This window comes from Diadema antillarum, unplaced genomic scaffold (assembly GCF_040938485.1).
Source record: "Diadema antillarum isolate AM-2024a unplaced genomic scaffold, OU_Dant_1.0 scf00000005, whole genome shotgun sequence".
Lineage (NCBI taxonomy): Eukaryota > Metazoa > Echinodermata > Echinoidea > Diadematoida > Diadematidae > Diadema > Diadema antillarum.
Window position 1 is genome coordinate 914,291 of NW_027270894.1, and position 25,585 is coordinate 939,875.

Here is a 25,585-nt window from a genome sequence, read left to right on the forward strand (position 1 = left end):
CCGGAAAGCACGGATAGAGCTGTCTAGGACCTTGGCATATCTGAGCACCCAGTGTACCACGCTTGTTTCGCTATATAACCTGTATACCTGCCCGCACCGGAGAGCTAAACTAGGAGAACCACTCCAGTAAGTATACCATTTACTTTTGGGTCGAGAATAGCTTATACTGCCTCTCCCTCCCTCTCTTGTAGCCGCTTGCTGTTTCGATGAACTTTTAGTGACATTTTACAGAAGGAAGACCCAGTTTTAGCAAACGCGATGTGGTGCAGCACCGGGCTGACAGACCGTACCGCATGTACATCAGTGGGGTTTGTCGCAATATCACTACTAAAACAGCGAGTGCAGACGTAAGCAGAATATACCGACCCTCATCTGTCCGTTCGTATGCGGGTATAGATTGCACTCGATGTAAGATATCTTTTATAAGTATGCAAGATTTGCCAAGGTAAATGAACTCCTTGGATTTACACGATTTGAACTGTGAATATTTGTCGCCGTGTGACGGACGCCGAGAGAATAGGGTAGTTGTAATAGCCCAATGAAACTGATGGAAGCATGTTAGTCAATTGACGCTGGGCGAGCTCTGAAGATTGACAAATACTCATTCTTGGCCCTAAAATCCGGGAAGCCAAGCCAGTCAAATAAGACACTTATATAGTAATTTTTTTTTCTTTAAATACTTGGGATTGATTGCCATATTGATAACGGTGTAAAATGGATCTGGGCATCAAATGATAGGTGATGAATATCAGCACACAAAGTCTTAAGTAAAATAAAGTTTATATTTAAATCTATTATTCTGGGAGGATTATCATATTTACCTCTTTTTCTTATCTAACAGGTACGTTTGGTAGTAGGCCTACGGAGTGTTATGTCGATAACGACAGTCTCCTTGCTACTGTTTATTGCAGATGTACTACATAATCTCATCTATCTGATGTGTCATTTCGTGATAAGAGGGCTTCGATGGTCATGGTTAGATCCTCGTTCTTGTACTCTGGGCCAGTGCATGCGGAAGAGAACTTGCATCTTTTTTAATGTCATGTTATATCTGAAAGAGTTCCCTCCTTGCACTACAACGTATGGGGATGGTTAGAGGGTGTGATTCTCTGCGGAGGGTAATGCAGCTACTCTGTTAATAGCAGGTGTATTAATCTATAGCAATTCATATACATGTATTTTTTTTTGTCGCAATATACGTACAGTTATACAGTTTTATTGTCTAAGGGCGTACTGTGTACACGATTTGCAATAGGAAGTAATTAAAACCTTGGCATTTTTATGCATTTCCTGAGCGTTATTTCACTGATGCAACGTCTCATATTGGGGAAAAAAAGTTTCACAATTTAATATCACCATGCACGATGGTGATATCACTTACACCTGCACCAAACAATGAACTCGACTCAACCATGCCCCGACTATGATTGATAAATCACGTTGATAACATTAGATGAAGGCATAGTAGCCATGCAATGTGAATCTGAACAGTGATAGTGATGATAACATTGGTATGCCATTTAATGCGATAAGGGTGGCTAGTCTTTCCAAGCCAGTCGTCTAATGCTATAATGATAGGAAACTGCCATCCAATGTCATGGGTCGGTGTGAGTATCGTCAACTCATTATGTAATATGAAGGGAAATCGAGAAAGAGATAGGTACCCCTAGTATGGTAAGAGCAGGTGGATGGGGGTCATCGACCCTATTCTAGAAGTCACAATCATGTCATCGTGTCTATAGGAAGTACCAAGACACCCCAAAAAGAGGAATTCCTGTAGTGTATGACGACTATTGCTTTGTCGTCATGGGCGTTTGAAACGATATACTAATTGTCTTTCATTTACGATGATAGGTTTGAAGAGCAGAAAATGCACTACCTCGTATCAAGAAGATAGGTGGCTTTCCTGTCCTTGTGTAGGCCTATATTGTTCGATAAGTCTTCCTCAGGGTACACTTAGTTCACCCACTTACGTTTGATTCTATCTATTATGCTCCTGAGAATGTTGGATTTCCTGGCAAGTAAAAATGAAGAATTAGGTGTTTTGCTCTAATCCTACCGAGTTAAAACGATGAATTTCACAAGAATGTTTATGGGTCTCCTCCTGGACAATTGATAGAAGGCGGCATATAATAATTTTCAAAATAGATTTGGAAAGATGTAATTTCTAAAAAACTGTAGAATGATGCCTGCGCGAACTATGATGTTCTACCAAAGTTTATTCGGGATGATGTCGTCTGCTCTCTGCTATATAGGACCTACGTTAAACCACAACTCCGTTGAAACTCAAGTTATTTCCAAAGGAAGAATTGTGGCCTGCAGTTTTGCGACGACATTAATAGCGCCGCGGGTAGTCTATAAAGAGTCGTGAATAGTTGTGTGCAGCGAAGACGAAAAACGAACGTGAAAGGTCATTCTCAAGTCATGGACATGACTTCTCTTCTCGAACCTGTGCATGATTGCCATTCCATATCTATGTTTCAGTCTATTCTTCATAGATTAACCAATCTAGACAACAAGGACCAAAAATGTATAACAGTTGCCATGGTATTAACAACAAAGTGACCTCCAAAATACATATTTTGAAGTAACTTAGGCCTTATATAGTCAGCGAAAAATTGGCGAAAGTTAAACGTTGCACAACTATTCCTATTTGGGGTTCGATTTACGTTGTAATTGAAGCTTATAGTCTCTGTTAAAGCTGATCTTATTTATATAAGCCAACATGAACATGATATACATGTAGAATTGTGCTCTGAGCAGGAATATGATTAAATTAATAAGTCGCTTCACTCGCAACTTTTTGATTCAAACTTAATGTTGCGAGCACTTTGAATGTTTCAATTCAAATTTGCTTTCATTTTGCATTTCATTCACAGAACATAACATAATATATTTCTTCTTTTTTTTAAGCAAAAGAGTAATGTGTATAGATAGACGATATTATATGGTTGACGATACATCTTATTTGGTATAAAGAGGGACTTTGTAGAAAGTTTGTTGTCCCACCCCGACACCCGGTTTCCTCATGAAAATATTCTTCTAATGAAAGAAGAAGGAGTCGAAGGAGATGAAAATAGACATTAAGGGAAGACGTGAGGGAAAGAGAAGACCGAAAGAAGAAAAGAAAGGACGCGATAAATAACACGAGAACAAGACGATCGTGGGGGCGTTGTGGCATAGTCGATAAGACTCCCGATTCCCAATCGAAGGACCCAAGTTCGATTCCCTTGCAGTGGTTACTTCCTTGGACGAGATGTTTTTACCCATAGCACCATGTCCCTCTCGACCCAGGTTATAAATGGGTACCTGGCAATGCCAGGGTATAGTAATAATGGCAGGGCCCTCTGGTAGAGCAATGGCAACACTGAAAGGGCTACCAGGGACAAAGAAGACCTTATTATTATTATTATCATTACTTATTATTATTATTATTATTAGTAGTAGTAGTAGTAGTAGTAGTAGTAGTATTAATAGTAGTAGTAGTAGTAGTAGTCGTCGTCGTCGTCGTCGTCGTAGTAGTAGTAGTAGTAGTAGTAGTAGTAGTCGTAGTAGTAATAGTAGTAGTAGTAGAAGTAGTGGTATCATTGTTATGAAATAAATCGGCCTTAATTTGCATTAAATGGTGTTCTTCCCACCCAAAACTCTTCATATTGAAATATATACATTTGATATTCGAGCAATATTTTTTTTCCACTCGTTAAAAATTGTCGAAACAGGAATAGTTTCTCCTCATGGGCGAAATGACCTCAATCTAAAAGCTGGGTAACATTGTAAACACACACACACACACACACACACACACACACACACACACACACACACACACAATATATACGTACTATGTTTTTGTGGGTCTATTATTTTTTCAAACTTTTGCACCTTATGCTCTTCTTTATATCTGTCTTGATTCTGTGTAAGTTTATGTTGTAAGAGTCGGAAGAACACCTTTGTTATGCCTCGATGAGTTTTGGGGTTGATTTTTACCCTCTCCACTCGCCATTTGATGCCCTGTCTACTTGATAGGAACTGGTACATCAATAAAGCGTTGTTTGGATTATCTTCACTCTGTTGCCATGGAACTTTCCATGCCTATATACTCGAGACGGCTCTGTAGCAGGTAAGTTTCACCGCACAGCCCCGCACGTGTACTGACAATTTCCTCCTCTGACTTCCGGTGTTCACTTCCGGCTATAAAATTGTTGCAGCTCTTGCAGCCGAATTGGTGTTTTGATATGTAATTGTCATCACAAACCTGCGATGGGTCTTCTGTATACCGTCGCACTACTTTCACTCGCTTGAATGGGAAGCTACTCCAAAAGTCTCCAACTCTAAATGTGGGCAAGATAAACAGCAGAGTTAAAGCAACATATCAGCTTCACCGTATCACTGCTCAAAATCTCTACTTTGTAACACCATCCACTATGGCGTTCCTGTATAGGGAACACTTTCTCTGCACCTTTAGATCCACTTCCAGTGTTTGTGAATCTGTGGTTATTTGTGACCTATTTGCCACTGAAATGAAGTTCCAAGTCGGCGCAAATGAATTAAGGGAAATCAAAAGAAACAGAATGGTTTCATCAAAATTCAACATACGATGAGATATTTCAGGAATTATGAAATTCCACATAATTTTACGAATGTTAGTTATGTCAGTAGCAACCAGAGTATGTCTATGAGACGAAATGAAGACTTCATAAACTCACAAATTATCCCTTGGCTTTAGGTAATACATAAAGCAAGGGTGCAAAGCTACCCGATTCGGCAGGAGGCTATCTGGAAACTTAGATTATAATCTCTTCCCATATCCTTAACAAAAATCTCCCCGACTCCAGATATTAATTTTTTGTTGAGTTAGTTATTTCGTTATTTAAATATATTTTCATCTATCGGGGTATGTATTTCATATATATCTGTTTTATTTTATTTCTTTTTTTTTCACTGCTGAGATACATGTAACACGCAAGAAAAATGTATCACACTTTATTTTCTTTTAATCACCCTGATTTCGGTAAGGGAAATTTGCAGCCCTCATATACCTGTAGTTTGTTTGTTTGTTTCGGTGGTAGGAATTCAAGAACACACCTATTCAATAACTGCTATGTTTTTGTTTTTGTTTTGTGTTGTTTTGTTTATTCTGTGTATTAGTTGGTGTGTGTTTATATGTATATACATATTATATATGTATATATATATATATATATATATATATATATATATGGGTTTTATGTATTTATATTTGTGCGTGTGTGTGTGTGTGTGTGTGTGTGTGTATTCAAACAAACTTGGGAACAGTCAGGTGACCTTGCTTTTTACAGAGATTCCACCTAACTGTCGTGTATTATTAGATATATTGCATATATTTACATGTTATTTTTGGTCACAATAGTGATGATCAGGGAATAACACAAATAAACATGCATTTGCATTGCATAGTTCCTTTAAGACCGAATCGTGGTGTTGGTCGCAACCTCATGTTCAAATTAGCTGACGTCATAATATCATCAACTTTACCACTCTCGCATTCGTCTCTGCACGATAATGGCATTGAAAACGGGTTTAGACAATGATTAAGTGACCAGATCTTTCCCGCTTAAAGTCACCATTCATTGAAACAAAACAAGTATTTGATACATACAGGGAACATTGCCTTCGTTTGCTTTCATATTGTCAAAAAGAGGAAAGTATAGTGGAGATTTTTGTGTGGGGGAATATGAGACTTGTTAGGCCATGGCGACATAACATTTTTTAATTTACATGTCGGTTTAATGCGAGTATTTCAATTTCGTGAGAACGTCATTGTCTAACTTTCGAATTCCACAACGTTTTATCTGAGACCGATATTTATAAAAACCTCTTTTGATATTTGAAGATCTCTTTGTTTTGATGTTACTCTATTGATTGATACCACTGTGTAGAATATTGTGCTCAACGGGTCGCGAGTGTTGTAAGCAAAGTGTGTTTTCCGTCAATCAATAATGTGTTCCTTATTCTGCTACCTGACAAAGACGCGTTTAATGATCTGTTTGTTACTATTTTCAATATTTTGTTTTTGTTGTTCCTATATTTATGTGTTTTATTTGATTCTAAGTTTGTTCTGCTTTTTATGGGATTGTTTTAATAGTTTATTTGTGTTTGGTTTTGTTTTTAACATTACACAACTATTGCTATATTTTAGTGCAATCTTTAGTAGAATGCGTAAATCCTCCAACCCCCTAGTGGACCATGCCTGCATGCAAATGAGATGAAATCATCATGCCACATTTGCCTTTGATAGGATGGTGGTCTGAGTATTTTCCTGTGCAACGGTATAAATATTTTCGCTACTTTAGAGGACAAAACTGGAACGCAGCAGGGTGGTATGTCTGCGGTGGGCTGGCAAGTTTTTTCTCTATTTCCTTGATGAAAAGGAAAACGCTGGAGAAAATGTTTGATTGACATCGGATAAAATTGTTTCCGTGCAGGAGTTTCTCAGTTACAAAACATTTCACTTTTCCAGGCATACCATATATCGATTATAAACATGCGCGAATGGCAGTCCAATTATAGGTCAGGTCAAGTCTGTGTAACGCCTGCGGAATGCGCCTTTCGTTACTTGGATATACTAGTATATATTTGGATATGTTCACGGAGATGTAGAGCATTGATTTCTTCACTTCGTTCCAGCAAAATATATGAAATCATGGAGGCACTTCTGCGCATGCGTCATGGGGTCGTGAAAAATTCAATGGATCTGACTCTCCCGCGAGTTGAGTGCTAGAGAACAAATGGGATACTTTGATCCAATCATTGTCACCCAAAAGCTGCGGAATGCAGTGATATCGAATTTGAATGTAATTCCGAGGGGGGGGGGGGGGGAGTAAGAGTTTGCTTTCGGGGCTGACAATCGTTGTTAGTGCAGAGGACGATTTCCATACAGAGTCTTTTTTTTTTTGAAGTAATCCAAATTTAGAGTTTGTTTCATTCAAACAAAATGTTCGATATCCAGAAAAGTTTCAAGGCTGTGTAACTTCCAGATGCATGGCCCTACTACACCAGTGCTGACAAACGCTAATTCTATTTTCCCCTCTGCTTTGTGGTTATTTGCTGAATGTTGCTATGGCAACCGCCGCAGCCATTTGTTGCGACATAAACTCAAAGGTATGAATCTCGTGCTTGTAATTAGAACGTGAGACACCCAAACAAAAGGGGAACCCTCCCTCCCCTGGACATCTGTGATCCCACGCCACGCAGATCCACGCCGCATTGAAATGGGGCAAGCAGGTTTCAAAGTTCTCCCGCCAGGTCTAGACGCGTGGGTGTTGAAACTAAATCCAGACCAGTTTTACTGAAATCCGTCCGCAAATTCTAATTTTAAGTCTTATGCAAACAAAACACAAGGAAAGTTGCACGAAAGAAACTTTTTTTAAGACTCAGGAGTTGATAAACAGTCCATAAATCAGAATTCAGAGCGTTGGGACACTTCGCACGTACGCAACGAGGAGCTCCTATAGCGAAGCCTCTCTTACTGCCCTCTCTCCCCGTCGGTGTGAGAGCTCCAGCACATTGGTCTCGCAAGAGCAGATGACCGTCCCTTCTATGCCCGTTTTACGTGACGTTTTGACCAAGAAAGTAGGTAGTCGGGGTCGAAAGGTGAGTACATGGGCGTCCTGTTTTGCAACAATTGATACCATTTTGATGACGAAAGTGTATCACCGCATTCTTCTTCACAATCGCCCTGCCACTTTTTATTACCATCTCTGCCCATGAGCTCCTATTTTTCGCATAGGTTACGAATGTCTCTGCTGTGGATAACGAAAAAAGTGTGCAGGGTTATGTGCACGTTCTGTTGTTTATCAAACCTCTCTCTGTAGTACATGCTTGATTGTGTGCGAGAGGCAAGAAAGACAGAGAAGAAGAAAAAAATACATCCTCGAGGTTGATTGCAAGCAGCTAAATTGTAGACTTAACATTTCTTTCATGATTTGTATACCTTTAGGTTGTATAATCTACAAGCACTTTAATGGTGATCCTCAACTCAGTCGGACCTGCAAAGTTGCTCATATGTACGTTTGTGTTTATCATGTAAGAACGTAAGAACGCCCCCCCCCCCCCCCCCCCCAGATGTGTGTAGATATTCACAAACTTGTGTGTAAAATACACGTAGATAGATATGGAGATGTGCCGTCGAGCCCTACGGTGAATTGTGAAGTGTCTTGAGACATGGTATGATACTACCTCTGTCGTAAACTGAATGTCTTCTTGTCGAGTCGCACAACACTCGTCGTATAATGACAATGAGAAATGCGAGGAGGAATCAAACCTTGAAATTGATTGCCTTCCACGGATGGCAGCCTGGAGGGACCCTTGCCCTTTGACCGTGTGTCATAGGGGTCCCTCACCGACGGTATCTTAAACGGTGTCTCGGTCACGCACCCGTGCAGTCGTCTCCGCTGTCGGCAGGGGGAAAGAAGACGACGAGCGCTACCTTCAACTCACAAAATCGTCTGCCCGAGCTAGGTATATCTTACCTTGACAAGTCCATGCTATCCTTGACTACTCTCTAAAAAAAATCGAGTGAAAATTTTCACTCTAAAAAGAGTGAATACAAAAAAGAGTGAATTTCGAGTGAAATTGGAGTGAATTTTGAGTGAAAATCCTCATTTTCACTCATTTTGGAGTGACGTCAGGGATCACTCGAAGATTTGGGAGTGATCCCTGACGTCACTCCAAAATGAGTGAAAATGAACATTTTCACTCAAAATGCACTCCAATTTCACTCGAAATTCACTCTTTTTTGTATTCACTCTTTTTAGAGTGAATATTTTCACTCGATTTTTTTAGAGAGTAATGAGGAGGAGGAGCAACGTGCTAGTACTCATTTGTCGACGTGTATATGGTTGGGTTGTGATTTCAGTGATTTTGCGACAGCGGGGACGAAGTCTGCATGTGTCATTCTGATCATAGTACATGTATTGCTGTGGGGATCACAAGGATGTACATAGGGGTTCCATGACCCATGAAATACTTGCGCATAAATTATACCCACAAACATAACACTAACCCCAATCCTAATCCTCACAATAAACCACTGCAATGAACTAAATCTAAAACCATATCACAACCCTATAACCCTAACCCTAAGTCCCTGGGGGAAAATAAAAGTTGAGCAATATTGTCGCAGGAGCACAGAGAAGATGGAGCAGAGAAAGTAGAAGTAGACCGAGAAGTATAGTGGAAGAAGAAGAAAAAAAGAAGAGGAAAAAGGAGAACAAGAAGAAGTAGAAGAAGAAGAAGAAAATGAAAGGGTAGGAGAAAGAATCAACAAAAGAATCAAGAAAAGAAGGAGAGAATGTAGAGAAGAAGGGAAGAAGGAATAGAAGAAAATGATGTAGTAGTTGTTGTTATCGAGGACAAAAACACAGCGAGGCGAAGGAAAGGGAGAAGAAGGAGTTAATAGAACGAGAAAATGCGCAGAATAAGGATAAACAGGAAAAAAGTGAAAGAAGCGGAGTACAAGGGAAGGAAAACGGAGAAAGGAAATCGTACATAATAAGGGAACATATTGAAATTATATAGCACATGGGGGGTCGAGTGAAAAATTAGTTTGCCGTTCTGAATACTACTGGAGAGGCTGGAGAGACTGGAGGCTAAATCAACACACTGGGAGAATATGAAAAGTGGGAAATTTGATTTGTTTTTTTTCAAACGATGCAAAAGTACAGCTAAGGAATCGAATCTATCGCATGACGTGATTGAGGATAAGAAAGATTTTCCTCTTGTGACTTGTAGTCTGCCTTTCTTTCATTGCAGGAACAATGCAGATCTCTGTAGGTTCAGTACCGCTCTGTCTCGGCCTCATCCTCCTCGCCCTTGTCGGCACAAATTGCCTCCCTAACAACGTCACCTCGGCCCCTGACACGACAAAAGTTGCGGATGAGGTGGAGTCGACGTCAAAACCAACGACCAAGCCCACCAAGGATCCAACGACCACGTCACCGATGACGACGACGACGACGACGACGTCGGAGCCCACCACGCGTCGTCCGCCCAAGATTCGGGCGAGGCTGGCGGCAGGACGATCTCCCTGGGAGGGTAGAGTAGAGGTGTCGATACACGGAGGGCCGTACGGTACGGTGTGCGATGACGGATTCAGCATGACCGCGGCAAACGTAGTGTGCCGAATGGTCGGGTACAAGAAGGCGATGCAGTACTTTTTTGGAGCCAGCGAGTTTGGTCGTGGAACAGGTGGGTACATAACTTTCTCTTTTATCAATTACACAGTAACTCTAGGGTTTCTGCCATAAAAGTAGATAGTATACAATATCAAGAAAATCTGAAACAAAATACGTTGTTATTATGATGATGGTAATGATGGTGGCTATGTGTCTGTGATGAAGGCCATGATAAATGCTATTGACAAACGCATCGTTATTATTATCATCGTCATGATAAAAAACACATAGATACATAGATATATTTTCCTCTATGCTGATGCATGTGGTTGCGCCTAATCGCTTACTTTGTAGTAGCTGTTATTTCATCAGACTGTGTCGAGCATGAATACGATGCATATGTTAATTTTTTTTCTCTCTCTCCCAGGTCGGATTTTGCTCGATGAGATAAGCTGTTTGGGGACGGAGAAGAACCTCTTGGCCTGCGAGCACAACCCCATCGGTGTCAACGACTGTTCGCACTCCGAGGATGTAGGCATCAGATGTAGCCACGAGGAGAGGAAAGCCCCGCCACCAGAAAAAGTAAGAAGTTATACCGACACGAAGAGGTTTTTCTCTTTTTTTTATCATCATTTGTGAATTCTTCTTGGTCCTTTTCTTCCCCACCTCCTCCTCCTGTTTACTTGCTCTTTCTAGTATTCCATCGTCTTGATCGATTTTATGTTATTCTTCTTACCCATCTCCACATTCTTCCTCCTTTTCTCATCTTCTACCTTTTTTTCTTCCTCTTCTTCCTCTTCTTTCACGTCTTCCCTTCTTTCTTCCTTCTAACCATCTCTCATTCTGTTCTCCTCTTAGTATTTCTTGCATTCCATTTTCATGTCCATAATCTTTATTTCTCCTTCTCTTTCTTTTCCTCTTCTCTACCTTGTCCTTCCAAATTTCGTCTTCTCTTTCGTCATCGCCTTCTTCTTCTGCTGCGACCTTGATCTTTATTAGCACCTTGAAGAGTCACGTGGAAACTGACTGCAATGCCGTATATCATTACGCATTTATGTGTATTTCAATGAATAAATTGAAATCACATACACACAAAATGAGGAGATTTATAGGATGTTGAAAGTTTTACACGACCCCCCCCCCCCAAAAAAAAGGGTGAATTTTCTTTGTATTCAAATGACAGAATAGAAAGCCATTGTTGTCATGAAATCTGCGAAGTTCAGAAATTCCTACCCTTCAATGTTTTTCCTGCCAAATTGTCCTGAATGCCTTACATATGGAAGTTTCCCAAAGTAAAATGAGAGTGATCAGAAAAAAGATACTTGTACTGTTAAGTGTCATGAGTTGTTCTTATGCCTCCCCCCGAAGGGTGCGGGAGGCATTATTTTTTTAATGAAGAAAGCTGTTATTATACTATATTCACAATCGCGTGAGCAAATAAACTATAAAGGTACAATATCGCCTCATAAGTGTCTCATGGATAAGCTCAAATAGCTCACTAAATTTCTCTCTTTGACACGAATTTATAGGAAGAAATTTCGTCGTCCGCGCTGTTCATTACGTGGTTGCAATGATCATTCGTCCGAGACTTATAAGGGAGCACCATAATAGAGCTGCCGAATGATTGGTAATGACTTTCTACTCAAATGCAAACCAATCGGAAAGTTGTTACCCTTGAACAGAGATGCAATGGAAATCCTCTTTGAAGTTGACCTAGTTACAGTGAACTTTGATACTGCATGCTCATTGTTGCACTTTGTTAGAACAGAAGCTCGCTAAATGCGTTATAAGCCCAAGCACAGCACAGCGCTGTATTTTGAGAGGTGCATCAATGCATTTATATAGAAAGCGTACAGGTTTAAAATGCTGCTTCGTAGAAGCATGCACTATTTGTTTTATAATATGAATGATATTGACTTTAATATGAACGGTAGTGAAGTATAATCAAAGTAATTGATGTCGCATCTTGCTTGTGGAACGCAAAAGTACGTCTAAGCAAGTATGCAATTTACTATTCTGTAATTACATAGAGGTTAAAGAAGTACAAGTTCCGACTGGTAGGGGACTCCACCCCACACCCAATTTCGTCAGGAATCGCCGAGGTGCTCATGAACGGAAAATGGAGGACAATCTGTTCGGACGGATGGGACATGCGTGACGCACGCGTCCTGTGCGGAAGCCTGGGATTCAAGGACGCACTCAGTGCGCAGGCAGCAAAACCAAAGTGAGTTTTTTGTTTTGTTTTGGTTTGTTTGTTTTTGTGTTTTTTTTGGGGGGGAGGTGTCAAGAGTGACTGTCAAATATTGATGTTTGAATATAAATCAGTTGTAATTAATAAGTATATCAAGTAAAGTTTTATGTACCTTTATATTCCAGTGAATACACATTTCTTTCTTTTCGTATACACAAGGGGAAGGCAACTTATTATATATTTGCTATATCAAAGCGAATATTAGAGCACTTCTCTCGATGTCATGAAAAATAACGAGAATTCCACACACACACACACACAAATCATTTTTAATGAAAATTACACATTCCCCCAACTTGATACTGACATAGTAATTATTCCCCCTGCTTTGAAAGCGGTTAGTCAAGTGCTCTTTCAATACTCTAGAAAAGTGCAAGCATGTTGAATTTCTTTATATTTTCTTTCTGTCGTTGTCCACACATGTCATGATGTCATAAACTCAAGTAGTCTCCTTATCCAGTGCATGGTTCCAACACCAGAACTTAAAGGGATCGTATAGTTTTGGTTGAGACATAATTTCAGGTTTCTAACATTTTTGGTGGGATAATGAGAAACTTTTTATGAAATATGAAAGAGCATGTAATTCCATGAGGAATTCAACGTTTATTTGATGAAAATTGGTTTTGAAATGGCTGAGATATCCAAAACAGAGCAATTCTAATAAGTGTGGGACCCACACTTTATTACGATCGCTTTGTTTTACTCTGTTTTTGGATGTTTCAGTACTTCCAAACCTGATTTTCATTAAATAAACTTTGAATTCCTCTTAAAAGGCTATGCTCTGTACTATTTCATAAGTGTTTTCTTGGTATCTCGCAAAAAAGTTAAAAGCCCAATTCTCATCTCCACCAATACTGTACCATCCCTTTAAAAAAGCGTAACTTTTGCATTGTAAAATTTTCCTCAAACTTTCACTGATATGTTCTACTAATGTTGCTGCTTTCACTCAATCCACATTTCTCTTTGGGTTTTGGTTTCCTTTAAATGTCACACTCTTGAGACATAGTAATAAGAGTTTATTTCTAATCAATTCAGTTTTTTATGCTAATTATGCTGTTGTAGAAAAGGAAAGCATGGTACTCACTGTTCATAATATATTGATATCAAATTCGGTCTTTCATTTCGTTTGCAGCAAAGCCGGACAGCGAAAGAAGTCCATGCTAATGACTCAAGTCTCATGCACCGGCAAGGAACACAACGTCAGTGCCTGCGCGCGCACGGTGATGAAGTCACACAAGGAATGCCAGTCGATGCGCGCAGTGGAGGTCAGCTGCGAGCGTGGTCATTTGGTCATGGACGCGCCCAAACCAGCCGTCACTCCGTTTGTAAACAGCACGGTCCCAAGCTCGCAGATGGTGAGAAATAAATACCTACGTGTGACACATACCGTTACAATATCGCATGTGAATCATGATTTTACCCTCCATCGGTATCGGGAGAAATAAGCACCATTGGCTCCTTTCCACCTCCCCGTTGAGATAGGAAATCCCTGTAACTGACAGACAAATAAAAAACAAACGCCCGCAAGCAAATAGCCACCTTGGTGGAGGCAATAGAGAAGAAACCAGCTCTTCCACCTCCCTGCTCTGTACAGTAAGATGAGGAGAGCTATAGTCAAAGATGTAATTTGAGTAATTGTATATGTAATGTTTCGGTGATACGTTATCTTTGTTGTATCGCTGCGTGTATATTACTATAGAGTACAGATAGTTGGATACTCAGAGGCAATGGACAGGAACTTCACTCAGTGGTAGTTGGGAGGATAAGTGAGATTCTATTGTTGAAACTGGGAGTATGTACACAGTCTGCAGTAGGAGCTCATTTAACAAGTTTGTTTGGGTTTGTTTGTCAATCAGGTGGAGACAGTTAGTCTGTGTGGTCAGCTGAGAACGGAAAGAGAGGATTGTGTTATCAGTAGAAGTTAGTGAGGGGGAAAGCCTGGTGGTCAATGTGAACATAGAACATGTTATTAGAAGATGGGGTGTAGGTTGTGGTCTGGTAGTATGAACATTACAGTATACTTGTATTATACATGTCCATTTGTTGTCACGTGGGATGAAACATTACAATGTTCAAGGCTGCCATCTATAAAAGTTTTCGAGACTCTTGTCGGTATAAACAACAACAATGTTATTTTTACTTTGATATATTACGCGCTGTTTGGTCATCGCAGGAAAAGCCAGACGTGCGCCTGAAGGCCGGCGCGCAGTTCGGCGAGGGTCGACTGGAGGTCTTCCACGACGGCCACTGGGGCACCGTGTGCGGGGACGAGTTCCATCTCGACGCGGCTACCGTCGTTTGTCGACAGCTGGGATTTGGCACGGCGTCAGAGGTCATCGAAGACGCGAGCGGTTTTGGACAAGGTGAGGGTTTGGTGAAATTATGACATCGTTTTTCTAAATGTCATAGAAAAACAGTGATGCTCTTTTCTTAAGTCGTCCAAAGACGCAATCATGAGAAAAGTAAATAACACTAACTTCAGCAAATGACGAGATGGAAGTTCCACGAAGATGACCGGGTTGAATCATGGTTTGTTCTCTTGTTTGTCTAGTTTCGCCTGTTCCCTTTCGTTTACTAAATTTATAGGTAAAGAATTTGATTTTACACCTTATTCAGATTATATTCGGAATACAATGTGCTGATAGTGAAAAGAGGTGCCTGGTCATGTATTGTTTTATTAGTTGAACTTTTGAAGAGTAAAATTACCATGTTTCGAACTGTGATGTTTCATACGGGTATCTGGAATTGGGAAAATATAATTTTGTTCCTGTTTGGTAGCTGCTGCTGTGACACGTGGGTCTCATCATGTATCACGTGACCAAGTTCAAGCTGATTTATTTGATCAAGGAGGTACCTTATATGACCAAGGAGGTACTTTCTTGGATGGACCAAGCGGTTTTGATTTTCAATATCGTTCTTTCTCTTCCCCCCCCCCCCCACCCTCTGCCACAGGTGTGGGTCCCATCTGGCTATGGGACGTGGAGTGTAAGGGAACCGAATCTTCCATCATGGAGTGTAGTCATGGGGCGTTCAATCGCAGTAAATGCGACCATTCTCAGGATCTGGGCATCAGGTGCAATATACCAGACCTGGGTGTCAAAGACGAGGTGAACTTAATTCCCATCCTCTTGTAGTATACACTAACAGTTAAAACAACAATGACGAGAGCGACTACGACGACAACGATGATAATGATAATAATGTAATATCAATTATATTAAGAATTATCATTATTGTTATATTTTTAAATATCATTACTACCACTGCTATGGTTGTTGTTGTTATATAATCACTTATACATACAGAAGACTTCCGGATGATTTTCAGATTTTTACATTTGCACAACTATGAATTAGTTATACTGAGGACAGAGTTTCAGGATTTATGATAACTGGGATGAAGAATAAGAATATTTTTGAAATTTATAACAAATTGCAATGAACAAGGATGATGACATGGCAGGGTCACCATAAGAATGCATGAGTCGGGGCTCAAGGAAGCACAACAAAAGAAGATGGCATGCATAGATTATACACAGGTGAACTCGCAAGCAAGCGGTATTATAATGGAATTACACTGCTACATTTCTGAAATATGTGAGTCTACTGTGTCATCATCTTTGTTCAGTGTAATTTGTTTAAAGTTTTTCAAAGTACTGTTTCTCTGCTCAAGAACCACAATAAATTCCACAAATCTATACATGGAGCTGTTGATTTATGTACTACATGATGTGAAATTATGAAAATCGTCTGGAATGCCCCTTTAATGTTAGGCCAAGTAAAAAAAGAAAGTAGTTTCTCGTCCGGGTTTTTTGAGCAAGGCGATGAGGGAGGTCCTTACTATTTGATATCTTACTATTTTTTCGAGGATTGTCAAAATGAAAGCAATATGTGTTTATATGTGTGATATAAACCACTTATCATTTGAGTGATGCACAATTTAATACCAAATCTGCGTATATTGCTGTTTATGCATGACAAGTATACCAATTTAACTACACTGTGACTGTATTCATTCAGTCATATCAATGGTATGGAATTTAAACATAAAATATACACATTTATGCATCACTTGTTGAACCTATTCGAATCCAACCATTATCTCTGGAAATGCATAGCATTATTTTTGCCTTTCAACACAACACAAACTTACTGAGTGAGATCTTTTCTCATATGAAAACTTACAGCTGTATTCGCTCAAGAATTTAAAATGCCGCAGACAGTACTGCCAATTGTCAACCCTGTGAAACAATCACCTGATTTCCTTTTTACTGAAAGACAGAATACGAACCAGCTGAATACTATTATATTTACTATTTAAAGCCGTTAGCTGTGCACACGTGCGCTTGAGATCGGTTCTCTCCATCACTCCACGATTTTTTTTTTCCAGCTCCAGAACGCATGCTATGCTGGCTGGCTGGTCTTCTCTCCTACAGGGAAACCCCGTTATAACGAGTTCGGTTATAACGAGGAACCGCTTATAACGAGGTGATCGCGTCGGTCCCGTTTTCCTTTGCGTGTAATGGCAGAACGAATCGGTTATAACGAGATTCCGGTTATAACGAGGACAATATCGGTAAATCATGATAAAGAAAAACATAAGCAATTTGATCGGATATAACGAGGTTCCATTTCTTGACCAAATTGCCGCTTTCAAACACGCGACAAATGAAACATTGGAAACCGAAATCTCGCTATCCACGTCTTTTCCCGTTTTGCAGAGAACCGTTCCTTCCATGTTTTCTTCTTAATCACGCGATAAGACACAGGAACACCTTCCGATGTTCCTACTAATTATTAAACATAATCATTCGGTTTTCTTTTTCGCGAGAAACGCGTGCGTGATATGAGGTCAGACCACATCGCAACGAGAAAAAAATAGATAACGCATTCAAAAACTTTTCATGTAGCGACAATAAAATTTGACCAAAAATGGACAATTGGAATGCGTGTGCAACTCATCATTATATCCTTTCCAATTTTAGTTCCGACTTCCAGTTCTTTTGCTGGTTTTGAGCAAATATGAGTTTGGATGATTAAAGCCGAAATAATAAAATCATCGCCCCGATCCCGCCGAGTGACAGTAGCGTTAAAATAGTTGAGTAAATAAACGCATGTTAACCTATACTTAATCGGTGTTCAGAAAAAGAAGCAAACGCATTTATTAGTTTGAACAGATCTGGATTTGTTCATTATCATTTAACAAATGATAATTTAAATATGAGTGTGTATGATCAAAGCAGAAATAGTGAAATCATCGCGATCCTGCCAGGTGACAGTAGAGTAAAAATAGTTGAATAACGCATGTTAACCTACTTAATCGGTGCTCGGAAAAAGAAACAAACGCATGTATTAGTTTGAATAGATCTGGATGTGTTCATTATCATTTAACGAATGATAATTTAAATATGAGTGTGTATGATTAAAGCCGAAATAATGAATGATATCATCGCGATCTCGCCGGGTGACAGTAGCGTAAAAATTGTTGAATAACGCATGTTAACCTACTTAATCGGTGCTCGGAAATAGAAACAAACGCATTCAACAGTTCAAGAACGGATGTACAAAACGCGAAGAGATTTTCGGAAGAAAATAAAGAACGCATTTTTAATCCCTTCGAGCGCAACGATCATACATTGTATAAAATTACAGCCAAATGATTCATGAAATTATCGAATTCCCGCTGGGTACCAACAGCGTAAAATACCTCGCAAGTTAGCGGTAAACAACGCACGTATTACTCTGAAATCATCGCGATCTCGCCAGGTGACAGCAGCGTAATAAAAGTTGAATGACGCATGTTAACCTAAATCAGAAAAAGAAACAAACGCATTTATTAGTTTGAATAGATCTGGTACAGATTTGCGTAAACAGGATAACAACCTCCCACATTCAATCCTGTCACATATTTTCAAGAACGGTCGTACAAAACGCGAAGAGATTTTCGGAAGAAAATAAAGAACGCATTTTTAATCCATTTGGGCGCAACGGTCATACATTGTACATGATTGTGTACAAGATTACAGCCTAAATGATTCATGAAATCATCGCATTCCCGGTGGGCACCAACAGCGTAAAAATACCTAGCAAGTTACGGTAAACAAGGCCTGTATGTTACTCTACAGTATATATTTGCCCCCATATTTGCGCTGGTGTTTAGAAAAAGCTTAACAATCAAGAATTACAATAAAGAATTAACTTATCATTTCAGCCTCTATTTCTTCGTCTAATTCACAAATAATCTCCCTTTATTCTCTCAATAATAACGCTCAATAATTGTGTAATAACAACGCAAAGGATATGTTTAAGTTTCATTGATGGGTATATGACGTCATGCTTATGTTTTTCTTTGTTTTTAATGAGTATGGTTATAACGAGGTACCGGTTATAACGAGGTAATATCGCCGGTCCCACGGATCTCGTTATAACGGGGTTTGTGGTTGCATTGCGCAATCAATCTAGCAGCACATGAAGCGGGCAACAGCACGAGAGAAATGTACAGAAGGTGCTCAACGTCCTGTCTACATCACGACGTACCGAGTGGCTAGTGCGCTGTACATCACAACAGCCCAGGCCCGCCCCCATCCAACTACAGTTCAACTGCTTTGAGGGTCATTCCTTCTTGCCGAGCTCGCAGTGTGAAATGCATGCGTTATTACATACGTACTACTGAAGCTACAGCAGTACTACAGCTAAGTAGAGGACGCAAGGCATAATTAGAAATAAGACATCACGATTGGTAGGTGAATTGTTGATTTTTTTTTTCGGCGGCCGAAAAAATAGTAAATATCAAAAAAGTCGATGCGGCAACTGAAAATCGATGCGGGCGGGGAGCGGGCTGGGACGAAAATTATGAATTTCTTGGTATTTTCAGCGCCATTTTGAAAATAGTAAATAGTAAAAAAATCGATGCGGCGGCCAAAATCGATGCGCGCGAGGACGAGAAACTGGTTTCTTTTTTTACTTGGCCTTACAGTATTATCACAACTAAGTATGATGATACTACAAAGAAGTAGGAAAAGGAGAATGAGCGAAAGAAGAATATTTTTAAACCCTTAGTTTACCCTTTTCTAGAAGTTCGATCGTTCAGGATTAGAGACTTACTTTATCAAGTCTGTCAAACCGTGCTTATTGTTTTGCACATGATGGGAATGATCTTGTCTACTGCTGCACATGACGTAATTATGCCACTGACTCGCCTAACCATGTATCTCTCGTGAAATTTCGTACCCATGTAGATTCGACTTGTGTCTGGTCGCTTCGACACCGAAGGCCGAGTCATGATACGCCTGAACGGCGTGTGGGGTCACGTGTGCGGCGGACCCAGCTGGGACATGGCTGACTCTATGGTGGCTTGCAGACAGCTCGGCCTCGGCTACGCCCATCAACCCATGAAGGTGAGACGATAAAGCCGTTCGATAGTCTGTCATTCTAAGGAAAGTTATAGACAAGTCACACCAAGCAGGAATATGATGCGTCTTCCCTCTATGTTTTGGCCTGACGACGCTTGGATAGTGCATTGCATAAATGTTGATTTTACAAGATGAATTAAAATTCTGTTTTTCAAGTCCGATAACGTGGTGTTTTAGCCTGGCAGTAATGGCAGAGTAGTGAATAGGTAAATTCGTGCTATGACGAAGAACCTGCGTCGTTGAGAGATTTTTAATCAAAGCACCTGTTGTTCTAATTGAGCTGAAAATAAAGACATCAAAGCATGGAGACTTATCATAGCCATGTTAATCAATGTATTGGTAACATGTCGTTCGGTTGGTCATTCCGGTAGGTAGCTTGTGAACTGAAATGTTCTCCGAGTACTACGTTTTCTTATTGCGTTCTTCATCTATCCTTCGACTTTCTTCATTTTATTGTAGAGTACGCGGTACATGGGTCGTGCCTCCGCGCCAATTCTCATCACCCAGCTGAACTGTACTGGACAAGAGAGATCGCTCTTGGAGTGTCCGTATTTACTGACATCGAATAGATCGTGTACGAGCGACTTCAAGGCGGGTGTTCTGTGCACAAATAGTAAGTCTTAGTCTTCGTTTTTACTTTCCGTTCTCTTTTCTTAGGTTGTCGAATTCATTTTCCACTCGTGCAGATAATACTTGAGTTACCAATTTCAAGTGTTGATTACATTGTCCTATCGTCGTCAAAATTTTCCCATTTTTGTCATGCTGCCTAGACAAGTCTCTGTACTCATTTTCTTTCTTCTGTCTAGTTGTCTACTTTTCCTCATAATCAGAAAACTGTATTTTCTTTTCATGCCTCCTTAATAGGAGATCCAGCCTGATTGCGTTCACGACAGAATCACTTCTGCTAGTTCAGATTACGAGTGTTTGTCATCCCATCATCCCGTCTGCCTATATATGTCTTATTATCCAATTTCCTCTCTCTGTTTTATTTCTTCTCAAGTTCTCAGCACGGTGAGATGGACAGATTATCTCGATTTAATCCAACATTGATTGTGTGTGTGTGTGTGTTTTTTTTTTGTATGCATTACGCAAGCTGGCACACATTTTTTTTTTTATTCACTGCGCCCTCAACGTGCTAACCTTATCATCTCTTCCACATTTTTATGCCTGATGACAACGTGAAACCTTCCTATGTGTTTTACCCCGACTGAACATTCACAAAGTATGTGTGTGTGTCTGTGTCTTGTTGCGCAGTTCTCCCCGACGTGCTGCTAGACGTACATGTCCTTCAGTCGTCCGTCTACCTGCAGGACTGGCCGACTTACCTTCTCCAGTGCGCGGCCGAAGAGGGCTGCCTATCTTCCGCGGAGGACGTCAGGGGCGTGCGTCGTCTGCTAAGGTTCTCCAGCGCCATTATGAACCGGGGCACTGAAGAATTCCTCCCCGTGCTCGGCCGGTCGAGCTGGGAGTGGCACGCCTGTCACAGGTAAAGGCGAGGATAGTCATCGGGCCGTCAAATTTCCTAATGATAAATTGCTCCTAACATCGTCAGCAGGTTAAATCCATTTAATAGCCTGCTTCCTTTCTCTCTCTATTTCATAGTCCCTGTATGTATCTCTTAGAAATCAATTATTGATTTTATGCTGGTATTGCATTGTTTCCTTGCCCCACACCTTTGTTTATATTCCATACACTTACTCTTTCTGTATTATACATAATAAGAAGAACACAAAATGTCTGTAAAATGTGATGATGATGATGATGATGACGAAACAACAAATTTTAAAGATTATGGTGACAATTTTTTGGAACCGTTTAAACGTCCTCAATTTCCTTTTCCACTTATGCTGTGAATTCTTAGTTGCGCGTATTTGTTTCATACTTGATGAAGATGAAATCGATTTTACTGTTTAAAAATATGATTCATTTGCATCGTGATAATGTGAAGAGCAAATTACTAAATCATAAGCATTTCTAAAAGGAGAATATGCTACATCACAGGTATGTATGTATGTGATTGAAAGGTATTTTTATTGATTGAAAGGTATTTATTAAATAACATCTCTTGCAGCCAGGAGGCTGAATTGCGGACATTTTACAAGGATCATCATGAATACATTCAAATATACAAACATACATTAGAAATATGAACTATTGCACAATAAAATTGACCTTTATCATCAACAACAACAAAAAATACAATTATTCACATCTCTGTTCTTATTTACATAAATAATCTCTTTTGTTTAATAAATAATCTTACTAAAAAAAATCAACTTTCTTTCCATCTACTCATCTTCTTTTCCTCCATCTTCTCTTTTACCCCTCCTTATAAACTTTACCATCCTCATCTTCACTTTGTATGTGTATGTATAAGACGCTGAAAAAACTTAAGATGTCGCTGATTACTGCAAATTGCGTCGTGAACAACAGTGGTTGCTTATACACATTCTGCTTCAGAGCTCTTTACGTTTGTGCGCAGAGATGCCAAGTCTCGGTCTGGAGGCACCCTGCCAGCTGAGATTATTTTTGTCTTGTCCAAACGAGAGAGCAGAACTGTCTCCCTGATTAGGGCATTATTTTTTTGTGCCATTTAGATGCATGCACTAGGCCTACACGAGTATCACCTTGCATGACTTCTCTCTGGAACGTCCTTGCTCTTGATGTGCGAATGTTGGCAGCCCAGATTTAGAGAAGATGGATTCCTTTTATCTTTTCTACCTGGAGCTTTTCAGTAGAAGAAAAAACCTCCACTTTATGCATGAGCAGACCAGGTGACCATTGTCTATGTACGCAAGTTCGTTCTTTCTTTGAATACGAATTCCGTGACGTGGGGCAAGCGTAAGCATTATGCCGCTTTGAAAACGAGTGAAACACCTGACCAACTGAGAAAAAATAATCATTTTTTTTATCAATATGCTCATGAGTTAACTCTGAACTGACTTATAGGTGGAATATTCTGATGTTCTTCCTTGTGTGTTTGCAGACACTTTCACAGCATGGAGGTCTTCTCGCACTACGATCTCCTGAACCACGAAGGAGAGCGGGTGGCGGAGGGCCACAAGGCCAGCTTCTGTCTGGAGGACGTGTACTGCGACAGCGGCGCGCAGAAGCTGTACGACTGCGACACCGGCGCGCAGGGCATCAGCGTCAACTGCGTCGACATCTACCGCAACGACCTCGACTGCCAGTGGATCGACATCACGCGAGTACCGTCGGGGTCGTACGTATTCAGGGTGAGTCTCACGATTAGCAAGAATTGTGTACATCGCTTCTCGTGTAAGATACATGTGATTAAGACATACAGATACCCACCACTCACCTGTAACAGTAATATTGTGGAGAAACTTCATTACAAGTCACTGAATGAAAGACATGCTCTACTTTGTTCACGAAAATGAAAATGCTATGCATAGGTCTATAATACACTTCGATTTCTTTATCTATATTAGTCCTATTAATGGAGTCAAAAGCGCAATAATGTAACGAAGATTTACAAGGTTGAGAAATCTTTATGTCAGTCATATCGTACCTTCCTCCTGCGTAATAAACTTTGGTCAGGTTCTCGTCTGCCCTACTGTAAACTAAGCACACATAATAACGTTGTAGTGTTGACAGACCTGCAGATTCTCGGTAATCTGTGAAGTTCGAGAAGTCGCTGTCAGTGAATAAGGTTTACTTTATCCGTCTCGTCACTTATGTATTACAGTAAAATGGTCTTCGTTTGTGTCACTCCTAAATTACGCCCAGTTACGTAATGTTAGTGTGTTTTGGGAGGGGAAAAGTATTGAGTGCTCTAGGAAACTTACGGTTTGATCTGTGCACATAGTATGTAGTGATGCAGAGCGTGCAGCTTTTTGATCGTCATCGTTTTCGTGTAGATTGACGTCAACCCTGACCATCTCGTGGGCGAGACGGACTACACCAACAACGAGGTTGTCTGTGATCTCTACATCTCCGTGTATCGTGCCCGAGTCACACGTTGTCGCTATGGTGAGTGAGAGAGATAGAGTTGTAACGTCCTTTGACACAATTAGCTTTTATAATTATGGTCTGAGGTGCCATTGTAACTAATCTCGTAAAGGGTCTCTTTTCTTCCTCATCTGCTTCCTTCTCCTTCTTCTTCTTCTTCTTCTTCTTCTTCTTCTTCTTCTTTTTCTTTCCATCCTTTATCTTATTCTGCTTCTCCTTGTTAACCTTCTCCTTTTCTTCCTTTCCTTTTTTATCTTCTTCTTCTTCTCCTCTTTCCTTCCCGTCTTATCTGCTTGACGTTATTATACGATCCATAATCATGTTCATTATCTCCGTTCTTGAAGAATTAGTCTCATGTTGGATCTGTTTATGTTATTTTGTTGTGTTATTTCTGTTGTTTGTAAATTAGATTCTTATATCTACGTGTGTTTCATTCATTTACAGCTGACGACTCATAACCCTCGAGACGCGATTGTTTCGTTACGCCCTCTACGACGAACCTATGACCACTGCCAGTGACTGACGTCATTACTGAACCAGTCAACGGTACCTGTAAATACCTGAACATTCTCTCCACTTTCACCGTGCACTCCTCCACGTACTAGCCACGGTATTAGCGTGTAAATTGTATAAAGCCACTGTTTGTAAGATGTTTTGTAAATAAAAGAAAGAAAATCAAACTATTTAAAAGTCGTTGATATCAGAGCATTTCCACGGCACAGAGCAGTTCCTTCTGAGTGCTGAATATGCAACATACTTGCCAAGTAATGATTGTCAATGCAAGTTTTATATACAATGTACTGCTATGGAAGACAAAGTATAATGATATAGAAATAGCATTTGTGTACACGGAAGAAGTATTCTGAGATGGGCTCTGTTTATATTGTCTTGTGTATCTTGCCAACTTAAGTTAAGCAAACAATTTATTAAAGTCCTCGTTCATGTTCGGAATTGTACCTGATGTCCGCATAATCAAAACTATATGTGGAACTTGCTAGAAGGATAATAACTTGGAACGAAGTCTTGCAAGATTCATTAGAATTATTTTTTCCGATAGTATATCGTTCATTTGTGTTTTCATTATCATGCCTCAATATTCATGACGGTGTGTGCTGCAAATCATGGTTTTTGCCTCATCAAACGTTTCTAATGTTGTAGATGGTTGTTAGTATTCAGCCTTGCAAATTCGTATGAATTTTTTTCCCATTAGAATGTTGCTTTATTTTCCATGTTACACTTGATAGAGAGGCAAACGTTTTGCTCTGTTTTCTTGAGATCAACGTTGGCTTTCACATTTTGGATAACGGGATATTTGTAGCATTTTGACTTCGACTTAGGTTTTGTTTCAGTACTCCGAGATCGAGTATGTTCTGTACATCACGAAACGTCTGCTATGACACTTCTTATACACCACAACGATATCATTCATCCCAACCACATAATCTACCTCATGCTGGTGTCATTTGAGGCTTTGTGTCACCAGGGAAGGTGCCAGAGGGCAGAAGAATAGCAAACTCCCAGGTGCGGCGTAGCCTTTAATGATTCAGGAAATGTTTCACGTCATCCAAGCGATCTACTAGTATGTCTTCGGTAACGCGACACGCCCAGCGTGTGCGACTTGAATATCAATAGGAGAATATCACCGTGTAATCTGAGAAGGTCCCGGGGACATGTATGGGATTGGTGTTCTGGATGAAGGGGACAAATTTACCCCCCTCCTCGAATCCTAGATCTTCATCTTGTTTGCGGGAGAAGGGGGCTGTCTATCGGTCCTGTTCTGAAGTGAGCACAGAATCC

At 40.2% G+C, this 25,585-nt stretch overlaps 1 protein-coding gene across 1 annotated transcript; it reads left to right on the forward strand.

Annotated features, from left to right (window-relative positions):
- LOC139713801 (lysyl oxidase homolog 2B-like) lies at nt 1–24,662 on the forward strand. The gene is made up of 13 exons (XM_071625542.1): nt 1–126; nt 9,793–10,227; nt 10,582–10,736; nt 12,185–12,378; nt 13,538–13,730; nt 14,585–14,768; nt 15,358–15,512; nt 19,643–19,801; nt 20,276–20,429; nt 21,071–21,302; nt 22,803–23,052; nt 23,698–23,809; nt 24,233–24,662. The coding sequence occupies exons 2-13, from the start codon at nt 9,798–9,800 to the stop codon at nt 24,244–24,246; spliced, it is 2,232 nt and encodes a 743-aa protein (XP_071481643.1). The 5' UTR covers nt 1–126; nt 9,793–9,797; the 3' UTR covers nt 24,247–24,662.
- Nucleotides 24,663–25,585: the final 923 nt, after the last annotated feature.

What these genes read in the sequence shown, in the direction of transcription:
- LOC139713801 (XM_071625542.1), top strand. Translation starts at nt 9,798, where the DNA reads ATGCAGATCTCTGTAGGTTCAGTACCGCTCTGTCTCGGCCTCATCCTC. An exon ending in AAGCCCCGCCACCAGAAAAA is followed by an intron (nt 10,737 to 12,184) that starts GTAAGAAGTTAT and finishes GTAATTACATAG; the next exon opens with AGGTTAAAGAAGTACAAGTT. An exon ending in CGCGAGCGGTTTTGGACAAG is followed by an intron (nt 14,769 to 15,357) that starts GTGAGGGTTTGG and finishes CCTCTGCCACAG; the next exon opens with GTGTGGGTCCCATCTGGCTA.